Source organism: Diceros bicornis, chromosome 2, assembly GCF_020826845.1.
Source record: "Diceros bicornis minor isolate mBicDic1 chromosome 2, mDicBic1.mat.cur, whole genome shotgun sequence".
Taxonomy (NCBI): Eukaryota; Metazoa; Chordata; class Mammalia; order Perissodactyla; family Rhinocerotidae; genus Diceros; species Diceros bicornis.
Genome location: NC_080741.1, coordinates 70,965,003 through 70,985,917, shown reverse-complemented (window position 1 = coordinate 70,985,917; position 20,915 = coordinate 70,965,003). Strand labels below are relative to the sequence as shown.

General features: G+C 40.1%; 1 protein-coding gene across 2 annotated transcripts in view; it reads left to right on the top strand.

The window, feature by feature from the left end:
- Positions 1-14,157: 14,157 nt before the first annotated feature.
- SHQ1 (SHQ1, H/ACA ribonucleoprotein assembly factor) overlaps positions 14,158-20,915 on the top strand; it is a 93,798-nt gene continuing 87,040 nt past the window's right edge. Inside the window, exons 1-4 of one of the 2 annotated variants that reach the window (XM_058563142.1) lie at positions 14,158-14,406; positions 18,237-18,301; positions 19,708-19,830; positions 20,606-20,766. In XM_058563142.1, the coding sequence (XP_058419125.1) occupies positions 14,264-14,406; positions 18,237-18,301; positions 19,708-19,830; positions 20,606-20,766 (492 nt within the window). In that variant the 5' untranslated portion in view covers positions 14,158-14,263. Of the gene's footprint in view, positions 14,407-14,953; positions 17,038-18,236; positions 18,302-19,707; positions 19,831-20,605; positions 20,767-20,915 lie in introns of those variants that run through there. The other variant, XM_058563151.1, reaches the window with a different exon arrangement.

The window sequence follows — 20,915 nt, the reverse complement described above, 5'->3', positions numbered from 1 at the left end:
TAAGAGGAACTGGCAGATGTGATTAAGTTTAGGATCTTGAGATGGGGAGATTATCCTGGATTATCTGGGAGGACCCTAAACATAATCACAAATGTCTTTATAAGAGAGAAGCAAGAAGATCAAAGGAGGAAGTGGAAGGAAGGAGGAGGAAGATATGACAACTGAAACAAGAAATTGGAGTGATTCAAAATGGGGTCATGAGCCAAGGAATATAGGCAGCCTCAAGAAGCTAGAAAAGGCAAGGAAACAGATTCTCCCTTAGAGCCTCCGGAAAGAACAAGCCTTTCTGACACCTTGACTTTAGCCTACTGAAACTAATGTTAGACTTCTGGACTCTAGAAGTCTAAAAGAATAAATTTGTGTTGTTTTAAGCCAAGAGGTTTGTGGTAATTTTTTATAGCAGCAATATGCAACCAATACAAAGGGTAAAATACAGACACACAAAGTCTAAAAGTTTACTGCCCATAAACTTTCAATGAATGAATAATAAACATATACTTCAAGAAGAAGAAGATTGAGTCCAAGAAGAAAGAGCGGGATGCAAGAAGCAGTGGTGAGTTAAAAAATAGGTAAAACATATTGACAAATCTAAAAGCAACAAAAAAAAATTTTGGATGAGGTTTATAATCAAGGTGTGACTAACATCTATAAATAAAAACATGAAAGATTGGTGGAGATAGTTCAGAGGGAAGTTAAAGGTTAAGATCCTTGTTTTGTTCATAAGGAGGATAGAAATGTTGGTTTTATTTTTCCTAAAAAAATTTAAAGTTAGAGTTTTTAAAATATATTTTTAATGGAATCTAAAGCTAACATTAAATGTGTATATAAAAATTAAGGGTATAAGTGAATATACAGTATTCACTGTAACATTTCTTCTAGTGTTTCTGTATGCTTGAAAATTTTCATAATAAAATATTGGGAAGGAAAAACTCACAATGAGATATCTTCTAGAATAGCTAAACTAAAAAGTCTGGGGCCGGCCCCGTGGCTTAGCGGTTAAGAGCACGCGCTCCGCTACTGGCACTGGGGAAAAAAAAAAGGAGGAGGATTGGCGATAGATGTTAGCTCAGAGCCGGTCTTCCTCAGCAAAAAGAGGAGGATTAGCACAGATGTTAGCTCAGGGCTGATCTTCCTCACAAAAATAAATAAATAAATAATAAATAAATAAATAAATAAATAAAAAGTCTGATAATATCTAGCATTGCGAGATTGTGAAGCAACCAAAACTCATACCTTGCTAGTAGGAGTGTAAATGGGGCCAAACACTTTGGAAATGTGGCAGAATCTACTAAAGCTAAAAATATGCGTATTCTATGACTCAGAAATCCCACTCCTAGATATAATATATATTTAATAGAAATCCTACTAATGTGCACCAAAGGATATGTAAAAGAATGCTCAGGGCAGTTGTATTTGTAATAGGTAAAATCTGGAAATTATCTAAATGTTTAACAAAAACAGAATGGAAACATAAGGGCATATTCATGTGATCGAATACTACATGTCAATGAGATTAAATAAGCTACTGCTACGTATGGCTATATGAGTGGATCTCAACCTAATGAGGGAAAGAAGCCAGGCTCAAAACTGTCTGATTTTATTTGTATAAAGTTCAAAAATAGGCCAAACTAACCTTTGGTATTAGAAGTCAGGCTATTGGTTTCCTCTGGGGAGGAGAGAGAGTGTTTGGAAAGGGGATTGAGGGAAGGCTTCTGGGGGGTGGTCATGCTTTATTTCTTGATCTGGGCAGTAGGCATGGGCATGCTCGCTTTGTGATGATTCATTAAGCTGTACATTTGATATGCTTTTCTAAATTAAAAAAAGATTATTGTTTTAAACATTTCAAGATAATTACTGAGTCGGTGAGTCCATGGTAATTTCAAAAGAGATGCTAGGATTACTACTGAAGGCAGGATAAAAGACCTTCCAGTGATTTGGAGGGAACTGAGATTAAAGGACGCCTGCACAGAGCCCTGGGAGGTGGGGATCTCGCAGGTGTTCGCTGGGCTCTGCAGAGCGAGAACACTAAGGTGGAGTGGATGGTTGAGCTCCTCAGAGCAGAGAAGCCCTGAGGTAGCCTTCCACGGCCCTGGAGGGGCTCACAGCATGGCCAAAATTTCTATGCCCTGAAGAGAGCACTAAGTTGAGCAAGAGAGTTCTATCAGGTCCATCCCGAGTACTCACGGGGTCTGGGGTGAGAGTATATAGGGAGATCAACCTACCATATGCTTAAATATTTAGAAGGTATAAGTCAAACTAACCACTGTCAAATAACATAAGTTCTGTGCTCCTGCTTGACAAATATGCTTTTGTAACAACCTTGAAGTCCAGGATGAACTTGAAGAGTTCCACATTTGTACATGGCCGTGGTGGAGGGCCAGCCTTTGGCCCATCCCTTTCTCCTTCCATCCCTGGCACGTGCATGGACACACTTGCCCACATGTCCAAGTTTCATCCATGCCTCTGCAGACAGTTGCCCCTTGCCCACTCTCAGGCGTAATGGTATGTACACTAGAGACAATGTGCCTTTAGGAGGACCACTCGGGAGAGAAGCCTGCACCAACCCTGCAAATGGGCTCAGGAGCACTTAGATAAGGAATTACCGGGTCTTGGCTAACCAGAGTGTGTTCTAGAAGGGGGAGGGACTAGGGCTCTGGATGGGCACTGCTTGAGGAGGGCCAGAGTGGGGCCCAATAAAATATGGCCCCTGCTGGGCCCCTCTAGCTAAGGTACAGGGACAGTATAGGTCCTTGTGTTGATAAGGGAATGGCTCAGCGAAAATTGGAATGGAGGGGCTGGCCCAGTGGTGCAGCTGTTAAGTTCACGCGCTCCACTTTGGCAGACTGGGGTTCACCGGTTCGGATCCTGGGAGCAGACCTACTCACCGGTCATCAAGCCATGCTGAGGTGGCGTCCCACATAGAGCAACTAGAAGGATGTACGACTATGACATACAACTATCTACTGGGGCTTTCGGGAGAGAAAAGTCAAAAAGGAGGAAGATTGGCAACAGATGTTAGCTCAGGGCCAATCTTCCTCGAAAAAAATGTGTAAAAAAAAATTGGAATGGACTCTGCAGCTATGAGACAGAGCTTTGAAAGTCTCAGTAGATGCTAGCGTGATGAGATGACCATGTCTGAGGACCACAAAGAACCAGACATTCCTGCTCGTGTCTGTGTAAGAGAAACGACTCCAAAGACGAGACGTCCTCTTAGTCCCACCCCACTCTACTCAAAGCCATGATTCTTTGAAAATTTCCTAGAAATGAAACGATACCTTGGGGAGAATTAAGGAGGAAGAGAACAACCTTAACCCCTTGAATTTACCCCAAAGAGATTGAGGAAAAACTCTGAAGTGACTGAGTTTACCATGAATTAACTTGCAAACTGTAGCTAGACAGAGAAATTAAATTCAGACATGGAAAATCAAAATTACATTTTTTTGCATACCTGAGTTTTGTGCATTACTTAATATGGATTAGTTTATACTTAATACAGAATATAATGGTGCTGCTTAGGTACGCCATGGTTTTAAGATCCATCTACCTTTTAGAACACCCTAACTTGCAGTTCATGCCCATTTCATCACAGGGACAGGGGAAGAAGTTCTGAACTCCGGTCTGAACAGAATGTGGTGGTCAGGTAGGGGCTTGGAAGATGATGGAGAAGGAGGGAAGAGAGGGGACCATGATTATGTGTATTATAAATAAGTCACCCAAAGGTTGCTTCAATGAAGAGTTCTCTTGGTGAACTCAGAAAATCATTTTGCTATTAAAATGTATGAATTCTATCAAAATTTTCAGGACATACATATTAACCAAAATTAGACTTCCCAGGACTTTTTGTTTTGGAACTGGACAATATGAAACAAGATAATGTCGAGGGAAGACCAACACTGCTATGTATTATAATGCACTAGTCAGCTATAATTAAAACAGGATGGTATTGGCACATTGAAGTCACTTGATGAAATACAGTATAAACCGAGGAAAAGATTCTGGTCAATATTCATCAGTGCTGTGCAGTCAAGAATGCTTTTCAAGTCAGTGTGGAAGGATGGTTTTGGGGTAAACAAATGCCAAAATACCTTCAGAATGAAATAAAAAGTTAAATGTAAACAATAAACTATAAAAGAGCTGAAAGAAAACAGAAGTAAATAGTTTTATGAATTTAGTTTGGAGACAGCTTTTGTGAGTATAGCAAAAGTCATCGTTGTTTATAATGCCAAGCAAATTGGCTATAACTGAATTATCTAATAACTGGGATCAGATAAACAAATTATGGTAGATCAGTTCAATAAAATGTTGCTGACATAAAAGGATTATTCATGACAATATTAACTTTAAAATAAGCTATCAAAAAGTATGTACAATTTAGTCTTATTATAAAGAAAAAAAGCATATATATGCTTAGCAAAAAGGGTAGAATACTAATAGTGTGGTTATCTCTGAATGGTGAATTTATTTTCTTCTTCACGTTTTTCTGTATTTTATTATTCTGGTAGGAAATTTCCTCAAAAAAACCAAATTTCTGTAAGTGACTTCTCTATGCCAAGCAATCCTTGCTACTTTTAAAAATTACTGGAAGCAGCCTTATTCACGTTAGCCAAAAAGAGGGAACAAGCCAGTCCATTAACTGGTAGATGGATAAACAAAATGTGGTGCATCTATACAATGGAATACTACTCAGCAATAAAAGGGAATGAACTACCAATGTATGTTACAGTGTGGATGAACCTCAAAAACATTATACTATGTGAAAAAAGCCAGACACAAAAGACCACTTATTGTATGGTCCCATTTACCTCAAATATCCAGATAGACAAATCTACCGAGACAAAAAGTAAATTACTTGTTGACTGCAGCTCAGGGTAGGAACAAGGATTAACCATAAAGGCACAGAGAGATTTTATTGGGGCAATGGAAATATTCTGGAACTGGATTCTGGTGATGATTGCGCAACTTAATACTAAAAATCACTGAATAGTACACTTAAAGCAGAGTGAGTTTTATGAAATGTAATTATGCCTCAATAAAGTTGTTTAAAAAAACTTAATGGAGAATTTGGTGAAAGTTCAGAGACTAAAAGGTTTAGAGGTTTGGTTTTGTTTTGAATATGAAGGGAGAGGATGAGGAAAGAATGATTAGAGACTTCACAACTACAAATTAAAGAACGTGGCTTTAAACACTGCAGTATCTATCCAGACATTTAGGATGGATATACCATGGTATTCTTGATGCCAGGGAGGAAAGTTTACCCAGATTTAGACCCAGAATAGTGATCCTATTTCTCTAACCAACTGTGGGTTCCTGGAGGAAAGAAACCACACCTTAGCGTTGGGTGTTAACTTCTGCCACCAACCGGCTGTGTGACATTCCCCAAATCACTTTGTTTCTCTAGGTTTCAGTTTCCTTATCTGTAAAAAAAAAAAAAAAAAAAAAAAATAGTGGGTGTACTAGATGGTTTTTATAGTCGAGTTCAGCTGTAGAATATTTTCCTTGGTGTTCACCACCCGACCAATTTGCCTTAGATTCTTTTCCAATCCTATAGCTTGTTGCTTTAGTTCTTGTATCCTTCACATCAGATAAGGTGACCCGGTTCCACCCTATTTATCTGCACTTTTTTTCCCAGTGGCCTTTGCTCAGGCTCCAGACTCTCTTATCAAAAATGAGATTTTTCTAATTGTTCCAAGCCCCAAGAATTTCTCTATCTCTGGATCTCTCTGATTTAATTTGTACAGTCTTTTTTGTCTTTCACTGTTATTTCATTTATCAGTTGCTGCACTACAAACCTCCCCAAAACCTACCGATTTAAAACAACCACCGTTGTATTAGGCTCACAATTGTGTGAGTTAGGAATTAGGGTAGGCACAGCGGGGATGGCTTGTCTCTCCTCTGACATAACTGGGGCCTCAGCTGGGGTGGCTCAAAGGACTGGAGGTGGCTAGAATGGGGACATAAGCCTGGAGCTTTGTTTCTGGTTGACAGCGAGTTTCCTCTGTTCTCCATGTGGCATCTGCTCTGGCTCAAATGTCCAAGCTGGCTTCTTCACTCATGTGAATGGTGCCTGGGCTGGTGAAAGCAGTTAGGGTTGACAATATAGCCTCTCCACGTGGCTAGGTTGGGCTTCCCCACAGCATGGTGGTCTTAGGGTAGGTGGATTTCTCACACTGTGGCTGGCTTCCCTCAAAGCACGTGTTCCAAGAGTCATGGTGGAGGTGGCAAAGACTTTTATGATCAGGCCTTCAGAAGTCAGATGGTGTCACCTCTGGCGCATTCTCTTGTCTCCACAGGGTCAACCCAGACTCACTGGGGGAAGGGACCACACAAGAGTGTGACTATTGGGAGTAGTGGCTCACTGTGGGGGGAGGCATCTTTAGAAACTGGCTACCACAGCTGTTAATCCTTCTGTGTTTTATTTTCATAACTAAAGTCTAAATTATTTGAAGTTAGGAATGATTTCTTTCACCTTTTATTATCTCCATTCTCTCTTCCCAGAGCATCAAGAACAGAAACACGTGTTTTATGGACAGTGGGCTGAAGGCAGGATAAGCTCAGGGTTCCCAACTCTGGCTCTGTCACTTATAAGCCATGGGACTTGGACAATCACTCAACCTCTCTAAATCCAAGTTTCCTCATCTTTAAAATGGTGGTGGTGGTGGTGATGGTAATATAATACGTTTTTCCTCATACAGCTGATATGGGGATTAAATAATGACATTGTTTGCACATCACTTGGAAAAATGGCTAGTATACAGTAAGCAACCAAGAAATACCAGCTCTGATTGTTGACTAAATTTATACCATAAATTTATGATAATTTGGGGCCAGTGTTGCCCAGAGGAAAAGGGAAAAACTCAAACATTATTTTCCAGAATGAAAAAAAATTCTATAGACTGTGACAATGGGGGCAACTGGCTCTGCCATGCCCATTCAGGCTCTGTTGCATTGGCTGGAGACTTCTGATGCATGAAGATCTAAGTTTAAATTTTCTCGTTTCTTCATGTCTTATCTAAAGACAGAATACATCTAATTGGCTATGAATTATAATTTTAAAAAATCACAATAAAAAGGCTGTTAAGTACTGAAATGACCAAGAAAAACAATTGTACATAAACAATCCTCATAAGGAAAAAAAATTGATATGAAACAAAGAAAATGTCCGTGTAGGAAGAGAAGTGTAAATAAATTGCGGGATGAATGAACACTTAACAGAGAATATGCACAAACCAGAGTCCAGAATGGAGCAAAGCAAAAGGAGAAGATTGGAAGAAGAACCCAAAACTTGGGCCGGCCCAGTGGCTTAGCGGTTAGGTGCGCGCGCTCCGCTGCTGGCGGCCCGGGCTCGGACCCAGGCGCGCACCAACGCACTGCTTCTCCGGCCATGCTGAGGCCACATCCCACGTACAGCAACTAGAAGGATGTGCAGCTAGGGCTTTGGGGGAAAAATAAATAAATAAATAAAATTATAAAAAAAAAAAAAAAGAACCCAAAACTATGTCTTGATTATATACAATTGACAATAACATACAGTAATTACTACCTGCATTTTAAACACTAGGGCATCTCATTGAAAGAATTTACCCTTATTTAGGAAAAGAAGTGACTAATGGGAACTCTCCTGGGGAAATAGTATAAAACAATCCAGTTACACTATTTTAACTTTATAGAGAAGTGCCTGTAATGAGTTTACAACACATATAATCAACAGAAATTGTTTCAAATTGCAGGGGGACCTGTTTTTCTCCTACTTAGAACTCATAGTTTTGTTGAGTGTTTCTTTCTCCCCCCAACACAAGATTGGTTTTCTTTTTGGTGGTTGCAATAATCAAAAGACATTCAGGAGGATAGAGAGCCCTGGAAATGGGTTTTAAAAATTCAGGCAAAATCATAGTTTTAAGATGCCTTGGTAAAGAAATGCTGGGAAATGACACTAAAGAAAAATCAAGATGGAGGTTGTAGAGTTGATTTTGGGGATTTCAATATTGAGAGGAAGGTGAACATTCCAATCTGTTTGGAAGGGTAGACTGTAGCACAGATGACATCTTAGATTGGGGCTCCTGGAAACAGACTCTAAGAAGGACAATTGAGTGCAGATGGTTTTGGGGGCATGCTCTTGGGACATACACTCATAGGAGGAGGAAGGTGGAACTGGATGGAGGCTCACAACGCAATGGCAACCAGGACCTCTGCCAATTCTACAGGTTGCTCTGGAGCCGGAATGGCTTTCAGAGTTATCCCACTTTGAGGCAGAGATCCAGGCCTTTGCATCCTGCATTAGCCTTCTGGAGGGGGTAACTTTGGACACGGCACTTTTCTGTGGTCAAGGGCAATTCCCTGTGAGGGACACAGCTGGGAGCCACCAGCAGCCTACATTCCCAGCCGCCAGGGGTGATCCAGGTCTTCTGATTGTTTTCTAGTCATCCACAGAATCTCTTTTTTACTGAGATATTGCATACAGTAAGTGCACAAATCGTAAATATACAGCTCTATGAATTTTTACTTATGTATATACTGATGTAATTCCCACCCAAATCAAGATATACACTAAATTTTCAGCACCCAGCAGGCTTTTTCATGTCCCCTCTCAGTCAATAACCATGCCCACAGAGGTAATCACTATGCTTACATCTATGACCATAGATTAGTTTTGCCTTCATGTAAATGGAAACATCTAGTATGGACTCTTGGATCGGGCTTTTCTGACTTAACATGCCTATGTGATTCATGCATGTTGTCTATAGCAGTAGTTCATTCTTTCTTATTGCTGTGTAGCAATATTGAGTTAATATACCACAAATTGTCTCTTGTACTCTTCATGGGCACTTGAATTGTATCCAGTTTTGGCTATTATGAATAATGCCTCTATCAACATTCTCGTACATGTCTCTTGCTGGACAATTACCACTCATTTTCTGTTATATATCAGACGAGACGAGATCGGGTGCGTTCAGGGTGGTATGGCCGTAGACTCTGTTATATATCAAAGGGAGGAATTGCAGGGTCTTAGGGCATACATGTGTTTAGCTTTAGTAGATACTGCCAAACAATTTTTTAAGGTGGTAGTACCAATTTACAATCCCATCATATTCTTTGACCACAAAAGAGGTGCATCTAAATGACTTGTGCAAAAGGGAGTAAAAACATGTTCACCCCGAATCAAGGAAAAGATTAGTGAGGTTAAGGATAACTAGATTAGGAGAACTTTGAGAAAAGTAACATAAAAACTGGAGTCACATATTTTCTGTAGATACTGTAGATACTTAAGCAGTTTTGCAGGAGCATATAGAATGCTAAGGGATTCCTGAAGGTGTGGTTATAGGTCAGGTGCGCTAGGCCTATGCTTCTGTTCCTTAGAAGCAGAGACTGAGACAAGGATTTGGATCCATGTGATTTATTGAGGGGCATTCTCAGGAGAAATCTGTAAGGGAGGAAGTGAAGAAGGATAGGGAAAGGGGAAGAGCTGAGTAAGGATGTGGGCTTGGGGAAAATCAAGCCTTGGCCTGATCCTATAAGGAACACACTGGGGTCATCTGTCCCTTGAAGGAGGTCTTCTGTCACTCCTATCAGTTCTCACAGTTGTGGGTCTGGGGGAGGGGGTGGTGGTGTGGTCATTGCTTCCTGGAGCATCCCATCAATCTAGAGCAGTTGTTCTCACTTGTGGGCAATTTTGTCCCCTAGGAGACATTTGGCAAAGTCTGGAGATATTTGTGGTTGTCAAAACAGCAGAGCTGGTACTGGCACTGAGAAATTACAGGGCAGAAATGCTGCTAAACATCTTACAATGCACAGGATAGCCCCCCACAACAAAGAATTATCTGGCACCAAATACCCGAGGTGGAGAAACTCTGGGCTAGCACAATTCTTTGGAGAAAGAGTCAGGGGCAAGCCATTAACAGCGCTCGCTACTAGTGCCAGATGGACTCCTGGTTCTGTAAAGGGCATGTGGTCAGGGCATCAGAACAGAACATTCTGTAGATATCTTTTAGTTATGTGATGTTAAACAATGAAGGGAACTTGAGATGCTGGTCATTAACGTTCCCATGTGACCTGCATTTCATCTATGGAATGGAACTAGCATTTTGAAATATATGTTGCTAAACCCTTAGCTACACACAGCACAAAAACATTGTCAAAAAACTTACTGGAGTCAGCTATAACCTTTTCAGATTTTCTTCAGAACTTTATTGAGCTTGTGTAAATTGGAATTGGAAAAAAACCTACCTGAAATACCCATTACTGTGTTATGTTGTTGCCAACACTGCGCTCTTGAATAACTGTGACTTGAATGGGGTGAAGAATTGGTGCAAAGATTAAAAAATAGTTGTACTTAACTATAAAGGGGTTTAAAAAACACCAGTGTCAGACTCATGGTCTGCACTGTCTATATCCTGTTGTCACAATCCCTTAAACCTCTTTTACAATCCAGTATTTATCTGTAAGTTATCCATGAATTCATCCAAGCCCTCTTAGAAACAGTTTATAACTTGGAATTGCAAAACTCAGGATATCTAGTCCCATTGTGTTGGCTACCATTATATGAAAGGATAATTTTTTTCAAACTTCAAAATGTGTTATCTAGTTTGTATCCTAACTTTTGTATTTTTATTTTAGTTTTGTGATCTATGTTTATGATGCTATTACTAGTTTCATTTTTTTCTCTCTCAAAGTGAATCATTACCTGATCTCTTAAGACTTACAATCCTAACACTGATAAATAAGAAGGAGACAATTATATTACGATATTTTTGACAAAAAAATTAGTCAAATGGAAATATTGTAATGTTACATTAGGTGGAAAAAGTGAAAATATAGAGTGTGATACCATTTTTGTTTAAAAATCTTTCTATACTTTTATGAATAGAATAAAACTCTGAAAAGATGTATATCAAAATAGTAACAGTTGTTAAGGTGTAGTTTGTACGTTCTCTGTAAGATCCCATCACTTCCCCAAAATGGTTCAGAGAATGAACTAGAGTTATAAACAGCTTATTCAGGAAGCTATTTCCAACCGAGGTTAAAACTCTGTTCTTTGAGATAACAGTCTTACTCACCTATACGCATGCCACCTTCTGGAAACAAGGAGCATTTCACCATTAAAAGACTTCTCACAATAGAACTTGGTAACAAGGCTGAAATTGGAATTGTTTATAGAAAATATTTTTTAAATTTACCGTTTAATTTTGAATCTTGTGGATCACAATCAAGTTTGTTAGACCAGAGGAGGGGCTAATTTAATCTCATCAAAGATGGTAGGTTATATACTTGTCCTCAATAAATTGGCCACGGAAAAAACTATTTTCAAAATAGTGAAAAGCTATCCAAAAGTAAGCCTTAAGGAAATGGAAAAACAAACAAACAAAAAATACAACTTAGAGTGCTCAAAAAATGATGAAAAATTTCATTCCTGTTTGTTTTCCCTCTGAAGCAGAGTTAACATGAAATTTTGAAATACTGTATTTATTTTTAAGCAATGTCTGTATCTAGAAACATGAATTCAACTGGATCTATGAATCAATATTGGTATGTCTAAGAAAGTATCCAAGGAAAATAATAAAATAATGTTGCAGATTGACATTTATAGTGTGATAATGTACCCATGCATGCACACACAAACATAAAGTAACAGTGTACCCAGAAATGTATATAGACATATAGAAAGGTCTGCAAGGGTGGCCAGAGGGATTACCTTTGGGGAAGCAGAAGAGAGGATCAAAGTTGGACAGTAGTCAAGGGAACTTTAACTATTTTTTTAAAAAGAGAATGAACTTATAACTTGTGTAATTTACCACAAATTAGAAATACAAAAATAAAGTGAACTATAGCTTACAAACAAAACAAGAAAGCCCTGTTATATAGTTACAACTATCAGTATCTTGTGATACAGCAGATGCAATATGTATTTCTTATAAATAACAGCAGCAATGAACCATATAGTCTGTTTATGTGTTGTAATCCTGTGTGTGTGTGTGTGTGTGTGCGTGTGTGTGTTGCCAAACAGAATAAAATGTCCAGGAAGTGCACAGTCTACTTTGTAAACTGTTTTCAATTAGCGTTTCCTCATGCATAGCTCAGCTTTAGCCTCGGTTAATTCTCTGGCATTAATAATTTAAAAATATTAATGCTTGTGACCTACAGGAATGAGGTCCCATGCCAGATGTAAAGACTCTTTCTAGAGCTAATTTGGAATGATCCAGCCAAAGGCCTATCTCAAGAGACCTTTTGAGAGCTTTACTAATTCCAAGTTTGCACCAATTCATTTTCAATATCGAATGCCTATTATTTGTAAGGCTCAGTATGGTCTAAAGCAAGGAGTCTTTTTTTTTTTTTTTTTTTTTTATTTTTCCCCCATAGCCCCAGTAGATAGTTGTATGTCATAGGTGCACATCCTTCTAGTTGCTGTATATGGGACGCGGCCTCACCATGGCCGGAGAAGCAGTGCGTCAGTGTGCGCCCGGGATCCGAACCCGGGCCACCAGTAGCGGAGCGCGCACTTGACCGCTAAGCCATGGGGCCGGCCCAAGCAAGGAGTCTTGATCTCAGAATGTGAACAAGTTGGGTAGGTGGTAATATTAGAATGAGTCAGCTCTGTAATATTTTAGAGCCTGGGTTCAGGAATCAGACTCACTTGGGTTTCAATTCCCATTTCACCACTCACTAGCTATGTAATCTTGTGCAAACCATGGGGATATGTAATGCCTACTGTATAGAGCTATCAGGAGGGGAAAATGAGATCATTATTAAGGATTTGGTGCAGTGTTGGCACATAGTAAGTATTCAACTAATCCCTCTGCTACCCAAGGACTGGATGAATGTGTAAAGAGTACTCTTCAAATTGTTTTACACATAACCTCTTATTTTATCTTTACCAAAACTCTCAGATTTAAGCAGAGTGGTTTTTGTTTTGAAATTTTTATTTTATTTGCTCCTGTTAATATGCTTTTCTGAGACCTAATTAATTTTCAAGACTCATTAAAAACTGGAGGTTGAAAAGGCTTTTGAGGTTATCTGGTCCACTGTCCCAGGAGATGACTTTCACCCCTTTTCCATTGACATTTAAAGCCAGGAAATAAACACTATTTCCTGGACTATTCTAGTTACTGGTGAAATAAAAGGAAATAAAATAAGAGGGAAGGAAGGCCAAGGGAATATGTAGGGGAAGAGGGAGACTAGTGGGAGAGGCATTGGGAAAGCACGAGGAGCACAGACTAAAGGGGGTAAATGCAAGGAAGAGAAGGAAAAGAGACAAAAAAGAGGACCTTGAACAAGTGCAAGGAGAAGAGGGAGAAAAGCGAAAGAGGGGCGAGTACAGAGGCACTGCAGTTTGTCACTGCAGGCATCAACAGGGTTTAAGAGTCGGACGTTCTGGGTTCTGATAATTGTAAAATGCATGAGTATAAGACATTGCTTAACCTCTCCGAGTCGTGTTCGTCGGAGTTTGTAGCGCAGATTAAATGAGATTAGTGGGATGGACGCGCTGTAAACGAGAGAACTCTACTCAAATAAGGAATTAGGAAGGAGAGAGAAAGTGGCAGAAAAAGAGAGTGAGAGTGAGAGGGATGTAGAGGAGGAGAGGAAAGGGAAAGGGAGGAGAGAGAAATCGGCAGAGAAGGACGGAGAGGGAGAAAGGGGAATTGTTGACAAGGCAGGTGAGAACTAAGGAAAACCGCAGTAACGCTGCTGTGGCTACTGCGGTGACTGCTCGAACACATCTAGCACTGACGACTTGCCAGGTACGTTGTGAGAGCTTTACATTCATAATTTCATGTTATCCTCACAACCTCTCTATGGGGCTAGGTTCTTGTATGATCTTCATTTTATAGGAGAGATATCTGAAACACAGAGAGGTTTTGGAACTTTCCAAGGTCTTACAGCTGGGAAGTGGCCGAGAAGGCATGAACCGCAGGTCTATCTGCAAAGCCAATGCCTGTTAAAATCATCTCTAAGAACCTCGAGAGACGTTTGGTGGGTCTCAGGCGGACTCTTGTCCCGGTTCTTCCAAATTACGCCCTCGGTTCAATTCCAGCGCACAAAGCCCCACTCGCCACGCCCTTTCTCCACCTCTCCACTAACAGCGTCCTGTCTCCATGGAGATCGGCGTGGGGCGGGACTTCCTCTCTCACGCACGAGCACTTCCGCCTCTATCCGGAAGCGCCGTGGCTAACAGAACAGGTACCAGCGCGTGGGGGCTTCTTGCAGAGTTTGAGTGGCGGGACTGCGGGGGCAGTGAGAGTGACCGACTTGGGCACCTGAGTCCGGTGCGGTGATGCTGACCCCTGCCTTCGACCTCAGCCAGGACTCCGACTTCCTGACTGTCGCCATCCGCGTGCCCTACGCTCGGGTCTCCGAGTTCGACGTCTACTTCGAGGGGGTGGACTTTAAGTTCTACGCCAAGCCGTACTTTCTCAGGCGAGTTCTGGGTGTCCGGCCAGGGGAAGAGCGTATTTTGGGGATTCATTCATTCATTAGATGACTGCTTATCGAGGGAGGATGAAAAGGCGAGGGAGCGCGTCTCTATTTCACGGCTGCCCTTTCCGAGATCTCCGCGGCTTCTTTCGGTGCTGAGGAAGTGCCCTCTTCCAGGCGTGCGCTCTGGATGCTGCAGAAGCTCGTTGCCTTTTGAAGCCTTCTTAAATTCCCACATTAAAGAGATTTCGGAGCCATTTAAAACCTTGGCGTTTGGGACCATGTCACCTTCCTTTTCTGTTCTTTTTTTTCCTTGCCCCGGCACAGCGTGCGCTGACCTCCCGGCTGCCCAGTCCCTTTGACTTTTCTCAGTCCACGTTGTTTATTGACCTCTTGGCTGACCGCTCCCTACTTCCTGAAATTCTCGCCTTCCTTGACCCCCCTTGACACCGAAGTAGCCTCATTCTCCTGCCTCCTCGTCGTCTGCTACTTCTCTGTTTGGTTTTGTCCCTTAATTGTGGTTGTGAGGGGCCTTCAGCGCTTGTCTGTCTGCGTTTTCTCCCTGGAAAACCGTAACAATAGTAGTAACAGCTAACGGTTACTGCTCACCTTCCATGGGGCGAACAAGCAACGCATTAAGTGCTTTATGTGCATTATTTCATTTAATCTTGACAGTGACTCTTGGAGGTAGGCGTTAGCCCCATTTTACAGAGGACACAGTTCGTCCTAAACATTGTCAGTCCGTTGCCCCCACCCCTTTCCTACGAGGGAACATCCCTTCTCCTAATCTTTCGCGTTCAAGTGTAGCTCCAGCCGGCCTTTCCTGCCCAGTACTTTCCTAATACAAACCTTCCTCTTGAGTCAAGCTGGTTCCCTCACTGGGCCTCAACCGGTTTTGCTCATATTGCCATTAGGACCTAATGTAATCCACCTACTTAATAAAATATACTGCATTTCCCTATTTCTTTAATCATTTATTTGTTTGATTTATTTATCAAGCTCATGGTATATACTAGGCTCTGTTTTTGTTATTGGGCGTGTAGTGGGGCCTCATGTGGTTTATAATTTTATTTATTTATTTATTTTTCCCCCAAAGCCCTAGCTGCACATCCTTCTAGTTGCTGTATGTGGGACACGGCCTCAGCATGGCCGGAGAAGCAGTGCGTCGGTGTGAGCCCAGGATCCGAACCCCGGGCCGCCAGCAGTGGAGTGCGTGCACCCAACCGCTAAGCCACGGGGCCGTCCCGGCCTCATGTAGTTTACATTCTAGTGGGAAGAGAAAAATAGTAAACAAATAAGTAAACATATAACTAAAACGAAATAAACATATTTCTAAAAAGAAATAAAGTGCACTGAGGGAGAGTAAAAGAGAGCCCGTTTTTATCTAAAGTGGCCAGGGAAAGCCTTTCTGAAGAGGTGATATTTAAGCCAAGACATGAAGAATGGGAAGAAGATGTTGATGGTGATAGCAAATATTTATTGAATTTTTACACCAGGTTTATGTTATTCTTTATGTGGATTATCTCGTTTGGTTTTAGCATATCCTACAAAGTATGTTCTATTATTTACTCATGTTACAGATGAGAAATCAGAGGCTCAGAGAAAAGTTCTTAAATGAGATAGGATTGTAAAATAAAATAAGTACAATAAAATAAAAATTTCAAAGTAAAAGCCACTGTGTGTAAGTTGGGGAGTTTTGATGAAGACAGAATACGAGGTTATGTATGAAACAGTTTAAAGAGTTCTCTTCACAGATTTGTCCATTCCTTGGGTAGCAGAGGCTTGGGAATTGGGCACAACTGGATCTTGGCACGCTGACAGTTCTATGACTTTGGGCAAGTAATTCAGTCTCAGTTTCGTAATCTATAAAATGGGACTAATATTTGTGATCTTAAAGAATTGATGTCAGGGTTGAGCTGGTGCCTGCATAGTCCTTATTATCATGGCTGGTAATTAACCATGCATTCAATAAATAGTAGGTATTAGTATTTATTAAGGGCCTGCTGTTCCAGTTATTTGTTGCTGCATAACCAGTCAAACTTGAAGATGTAAAACAGCAATCATTTAACTCCCTGTCCTGGTTTTTGTGTGTCAGGAATTTGGTAAGGGCTTGGCTGGGCTGTTCTGCCTTGATGTCTTTAATACAGTTGTGGTGACATGGTGGCAGGACCTGGAACCACAAGCGCCTAAGCAGCTGGGGACTAGTGGGGTGAGGGAGGAGGGCACCTCTCTTCATGTAGTTTCAGGACCTCCCTGTGTGGTCTCTTTGCAGGGTCTAGTTTTGATTCCTTTGAGGAGTTGGACCTCTAACAGGGTAGCTTGAAGGTTTCGAGAGTGAGTATTCCCAGTGAGCAAGGCAGAATCTATATCACCTTTTATGACCTAACCTCAGAAATCACAGTGTCATCTCTGCTTTATTGTATTGCTTAAAACAGTTCCAGAAGCCCATTCAGTTTTAAGGGGAGGGGACATAGACCACACTGTTGGGAGGAGTGATGTGAGATGGGCCATCTTTGAGAATGCAGTTTGCTACAGTACACGAAAGATTAATAAAATCTCGCCTCTCTCTTTGAGGAATCAAGAGTCTAACAGGGGAGGCAGATCTGTGAACAAATATGAGTTCACTATTACACGGTAAGAATCTAGCCCCATACTTAGAGAGTTTAGGAGAAGGGAGTTGATAATAACAGCTTACATCTTCTGAATGTTCACCAACTGTACCAGCCAGTAAGCTCTTTGTATTATCATCTCCTTCTCTCAGTAACCCTGGGATAGATTCTGTTATTTTTCCCTTTTTACAAATGAGGAATATGAGCCTTGAAGTTAATTAACTTGTACAAAGAAAGTTACAGAGCTGGTAAATGGCAGAGCTGGGACTCAATTCTGATTGTGATAGTAAAGTTAGTGTTTGTAACTGTTATAACAAACTGATTTATCCGTAAACTGACTCCTTATACTGGGCTTAGAAGGGGTCTTGGTTTGGAAAATGCATTGTAGCTCCTGGAACCATTGGGATCCAAGGTAACTAGGTTGTGAAGCCCTGGGCCTTTTGGGGTCTGCCAAATTTATTATTATTATTGTTATTACTATTAGAGTAGGAAGCAAGGGAGAGGGAGTTATGAGAGGAAATGAGGCTCAGATGATAAGTTTGGAATGGAATGGTGCCGGCCTGATAGGCCACACTGGTGAGTTTCAATTGTCTAGTCAGTGTCAGGCAGCCACAGAAGCTTTTTCAAATGGAAAAGTAGTAGACTTCTGTTTTAGAAAATTCTTTTGGGGCATCAGTGAAAGACTGACTGAACCAGGGTAAAGCTGGAAACAGAGAAATCAGTTCATTTCCTTTAGTATGAAAGAGGGGGAAATCCCCATATAGTAATAATGAGATTTGAGAAAAACACTTTTGCTTTCTACTTTTTTTTTTTTTTAAGTAGTAATTTGTCCAATATAAACAACTGGTTTTGTTGTTTCCCATTTTTTGGTTCTTTTTTTTTTTTGGAAGCCAGTTAGTCTACTTTTATTGAGCCCCTGCTGTTCATGCACGAGGGGAAAGTACTGTAATAAGTGATAACTAATAGTTACTGTGGCTTTTCTTTTTAAGTCTCTATTTTATCGGTGACTAATGGGTGTTCAGACAGAAAGATGAGTCATCTCTGATTTCTTTCTTCTTAGGGAAGAAATCTAAGTTATTTAGTTTGTAAAATGTTAAGAAATGCTGAGGAATTTCCTTTTAAGATGGTTGATAGATTTCCATGGTAAGTGTTTACAATCATTGAGAATCACTTATTGTGCTTTGTAATTAAAGGACTTCATGAGACCTTATATTAAATCTGCAGATTAACCCTTCCTGGAAGAATTGTAGAAAATGGAAGCGAGCAAGGGTCCTATGATGCAGATAAAGGTATTGCCTTTGGGATTTTTGTTAGTTTTTTCTTTGGATTCTTCATGTTAGAGTAACTACACAAAAAAGTTTCAAGATACTGTGGGGACCATAGATATATTGCTAGTGCAATCTGCCCCTGTCACTCTTTATTGTTTCTTACTGTTCAGTGCCTGTTATTGATAGATTTCTTAACAATTTCAACTTCTTCAGTCCTTTAAAGTTTTTCACAATATTCTTCAAAGTCAAGTTCATTTAGTTAAATACTGTGGTTCTATTTTCTAGTAGTTTTATTCCCTACTTCCTCTACATTTAGTAAGTGTTTAAAAGTAAAAAAAATGTGTGAGGCAATAAAAGATGTAGATGGTTTTAGCTGTGAATCAAATCTTTCTTGTACAATTTTCAAACTTAAAATTTAATAACATGTAAGTGAGAGAGAAACTGTCCATAGGTGGCATTTAAAGGCTGATTGAATTTTCTTCTCATGGTTAATAAGCCCTTCATTTCAGCTAGCCATGAAACCATTTATTTTCCCTTCATAGAAGCCACTGGATTTTCCTTTGTCACTTGATCTGGAATGAGACTACTTTGTGTACTCTTGTGTAATATATTCAGGGAATGTTTATTGATCTCTGTCAACTAGGGTAAGGGAGGAAAGATGGGATGAAAGAGGTAAATGACAGAGTTCTAACCCATAACACAATGTAATTCCTAGATAGTAAACCTGCTTTTAATTGCAGGTAAGTTGCATATTGAAGCGAAGTTATTAAATTTTAAATGTACACAGGGGTTTAGGAGGGTTGTATATGTGGAAATATTTGGCTTGAGTTGTATTTGATATATTAGAATACAGTTTAGTACACTAAAAGATGTAGAATGTTCTGAAATGTAAGAGTAGTCAATAATGTGCTAAGTTCATAGGAGAGCCTAGATGAAGTGGATAAACCCATTCAGGAAAGAAGTACAGAGATAGAATTTGAGTCTGCCTTAGACAGACTTTAGGAATATACCTCTTGAGGTATCAAAGAATTTTATTAAGCTGTAATTGCTTTAATTAAGATTTTGTATATTTTTCAGACTATTGCTATTCTCCATTGGATTAGATATCCTGATTTTTTTCCCCTCTAGTCCAGAAATAAATTTTGTAAGTAGCTGCTGGTTAATTCTAAGTTATGACCTTCTCAGGCCATTGAGTTGTGAAAGTTTTGACTTGGACTTTTAATATTATCGATAGGTGAAGGTGATACTATGGAAGACTAAAGCATTCTGCAGCTTTAACAGATTCATTTCTTATAGAGGTGACAGCTGAATCAGCAGAGCTCTATGAAATAGAATTCTATTTTACCAATATATATATTTCTTAGATATATTTGTGAAGTCTTTGAATATTTTAATGTAGCTAAGCATAAAACAAATTTATCTTTAAGGAATTTTTACCATTCGATTGCCCAAAGAAACTCCTGGCCAGCATTTCGAGGGGCTGAACATGTTAACTGCTCTTCTAGCACCAAGAAAATCCAGGACTGCGAAACCACTTGTGGAAGAAATAGGTATGTCTGTTACAGTTGGGAGGAAAGAAAGATAGACAGAATATCTGGAATGCTATGTGTTTCTAGGGGAAAAGGGATACAGGAAATAGAAAATACTTAAGGTGACAAGATAAGGAGGTCATGTGAAAATAGCTCATTTGATGACATATAATATAAAGACGTAAAGAACTCTATTGAACGAGTAGTCAGTCACATTTTGGACCAATTGAAACAGCATCTCTGTGTTTGGCAAAATATTGGGCTCTTGAGCTAAGATCAGAAGTGTACAATTCGGTGAGTTACGTGAAGTGCCACTACCACCTAGGTCAAGAAATGGAACATTTCCAACACCCTGGAATCCTGCCCTGTGTCTCCTCCTGGTTACTTCTCCCTCCCTCCTCTCCCAGGTAACTCCTACCCTTAGTATTGAATTGTATATATCAGTCATGTACATAAATATATATACATATATATAAGTCATATACATACATTTATACATATATATATAATTCATACGGTATGTGTTTTTTTGGTCTGGCTTCTTTCACTGAACATTTTTGTGAGATTTATCCATATATAGCTGAGGTCCATTTGCTTTCATTGCACTTACTGCTTATACATCCTACTATTGATGGGTTGGTTCCATTTTTTTTGCTTTTAAGAGTAGTGGGGCTGTGCATATTCTTGTATGTGTCTTTTGGTGCACCTGAACAGGTGTTTTTTCCTGTTCTTTTTCTTCCCCCAGTTGTACCTAGGAAATCCAGTACTTTAGCAAATTAATATTTAACACATTTAGGTGCTTCTGAGGTTCCTGAGGAGGGAGTAGAAGATGACGATGAAGAGCTTGACTGGGAAATTGAACAGTCCCCCTATGAAGAGGTATCCGAAAGTGCTTTGAGTCCACAGTGCCGCTATGGATTTGGAAACTTGCGATCAGGAGTCTTTCAACGGTTACAGGTATGCTGTCTCTCTAAAGACCTTGGTATATAGGATTTTACTGTTTGGATATTTTAATTTCAGTTCTGCTCATACTTGGAGGTTTTTTGTGAAGATTGCAGGAGGTGACATATTTAGAGCACGAAGCACAGCTCCTTGTATGTGGTTGT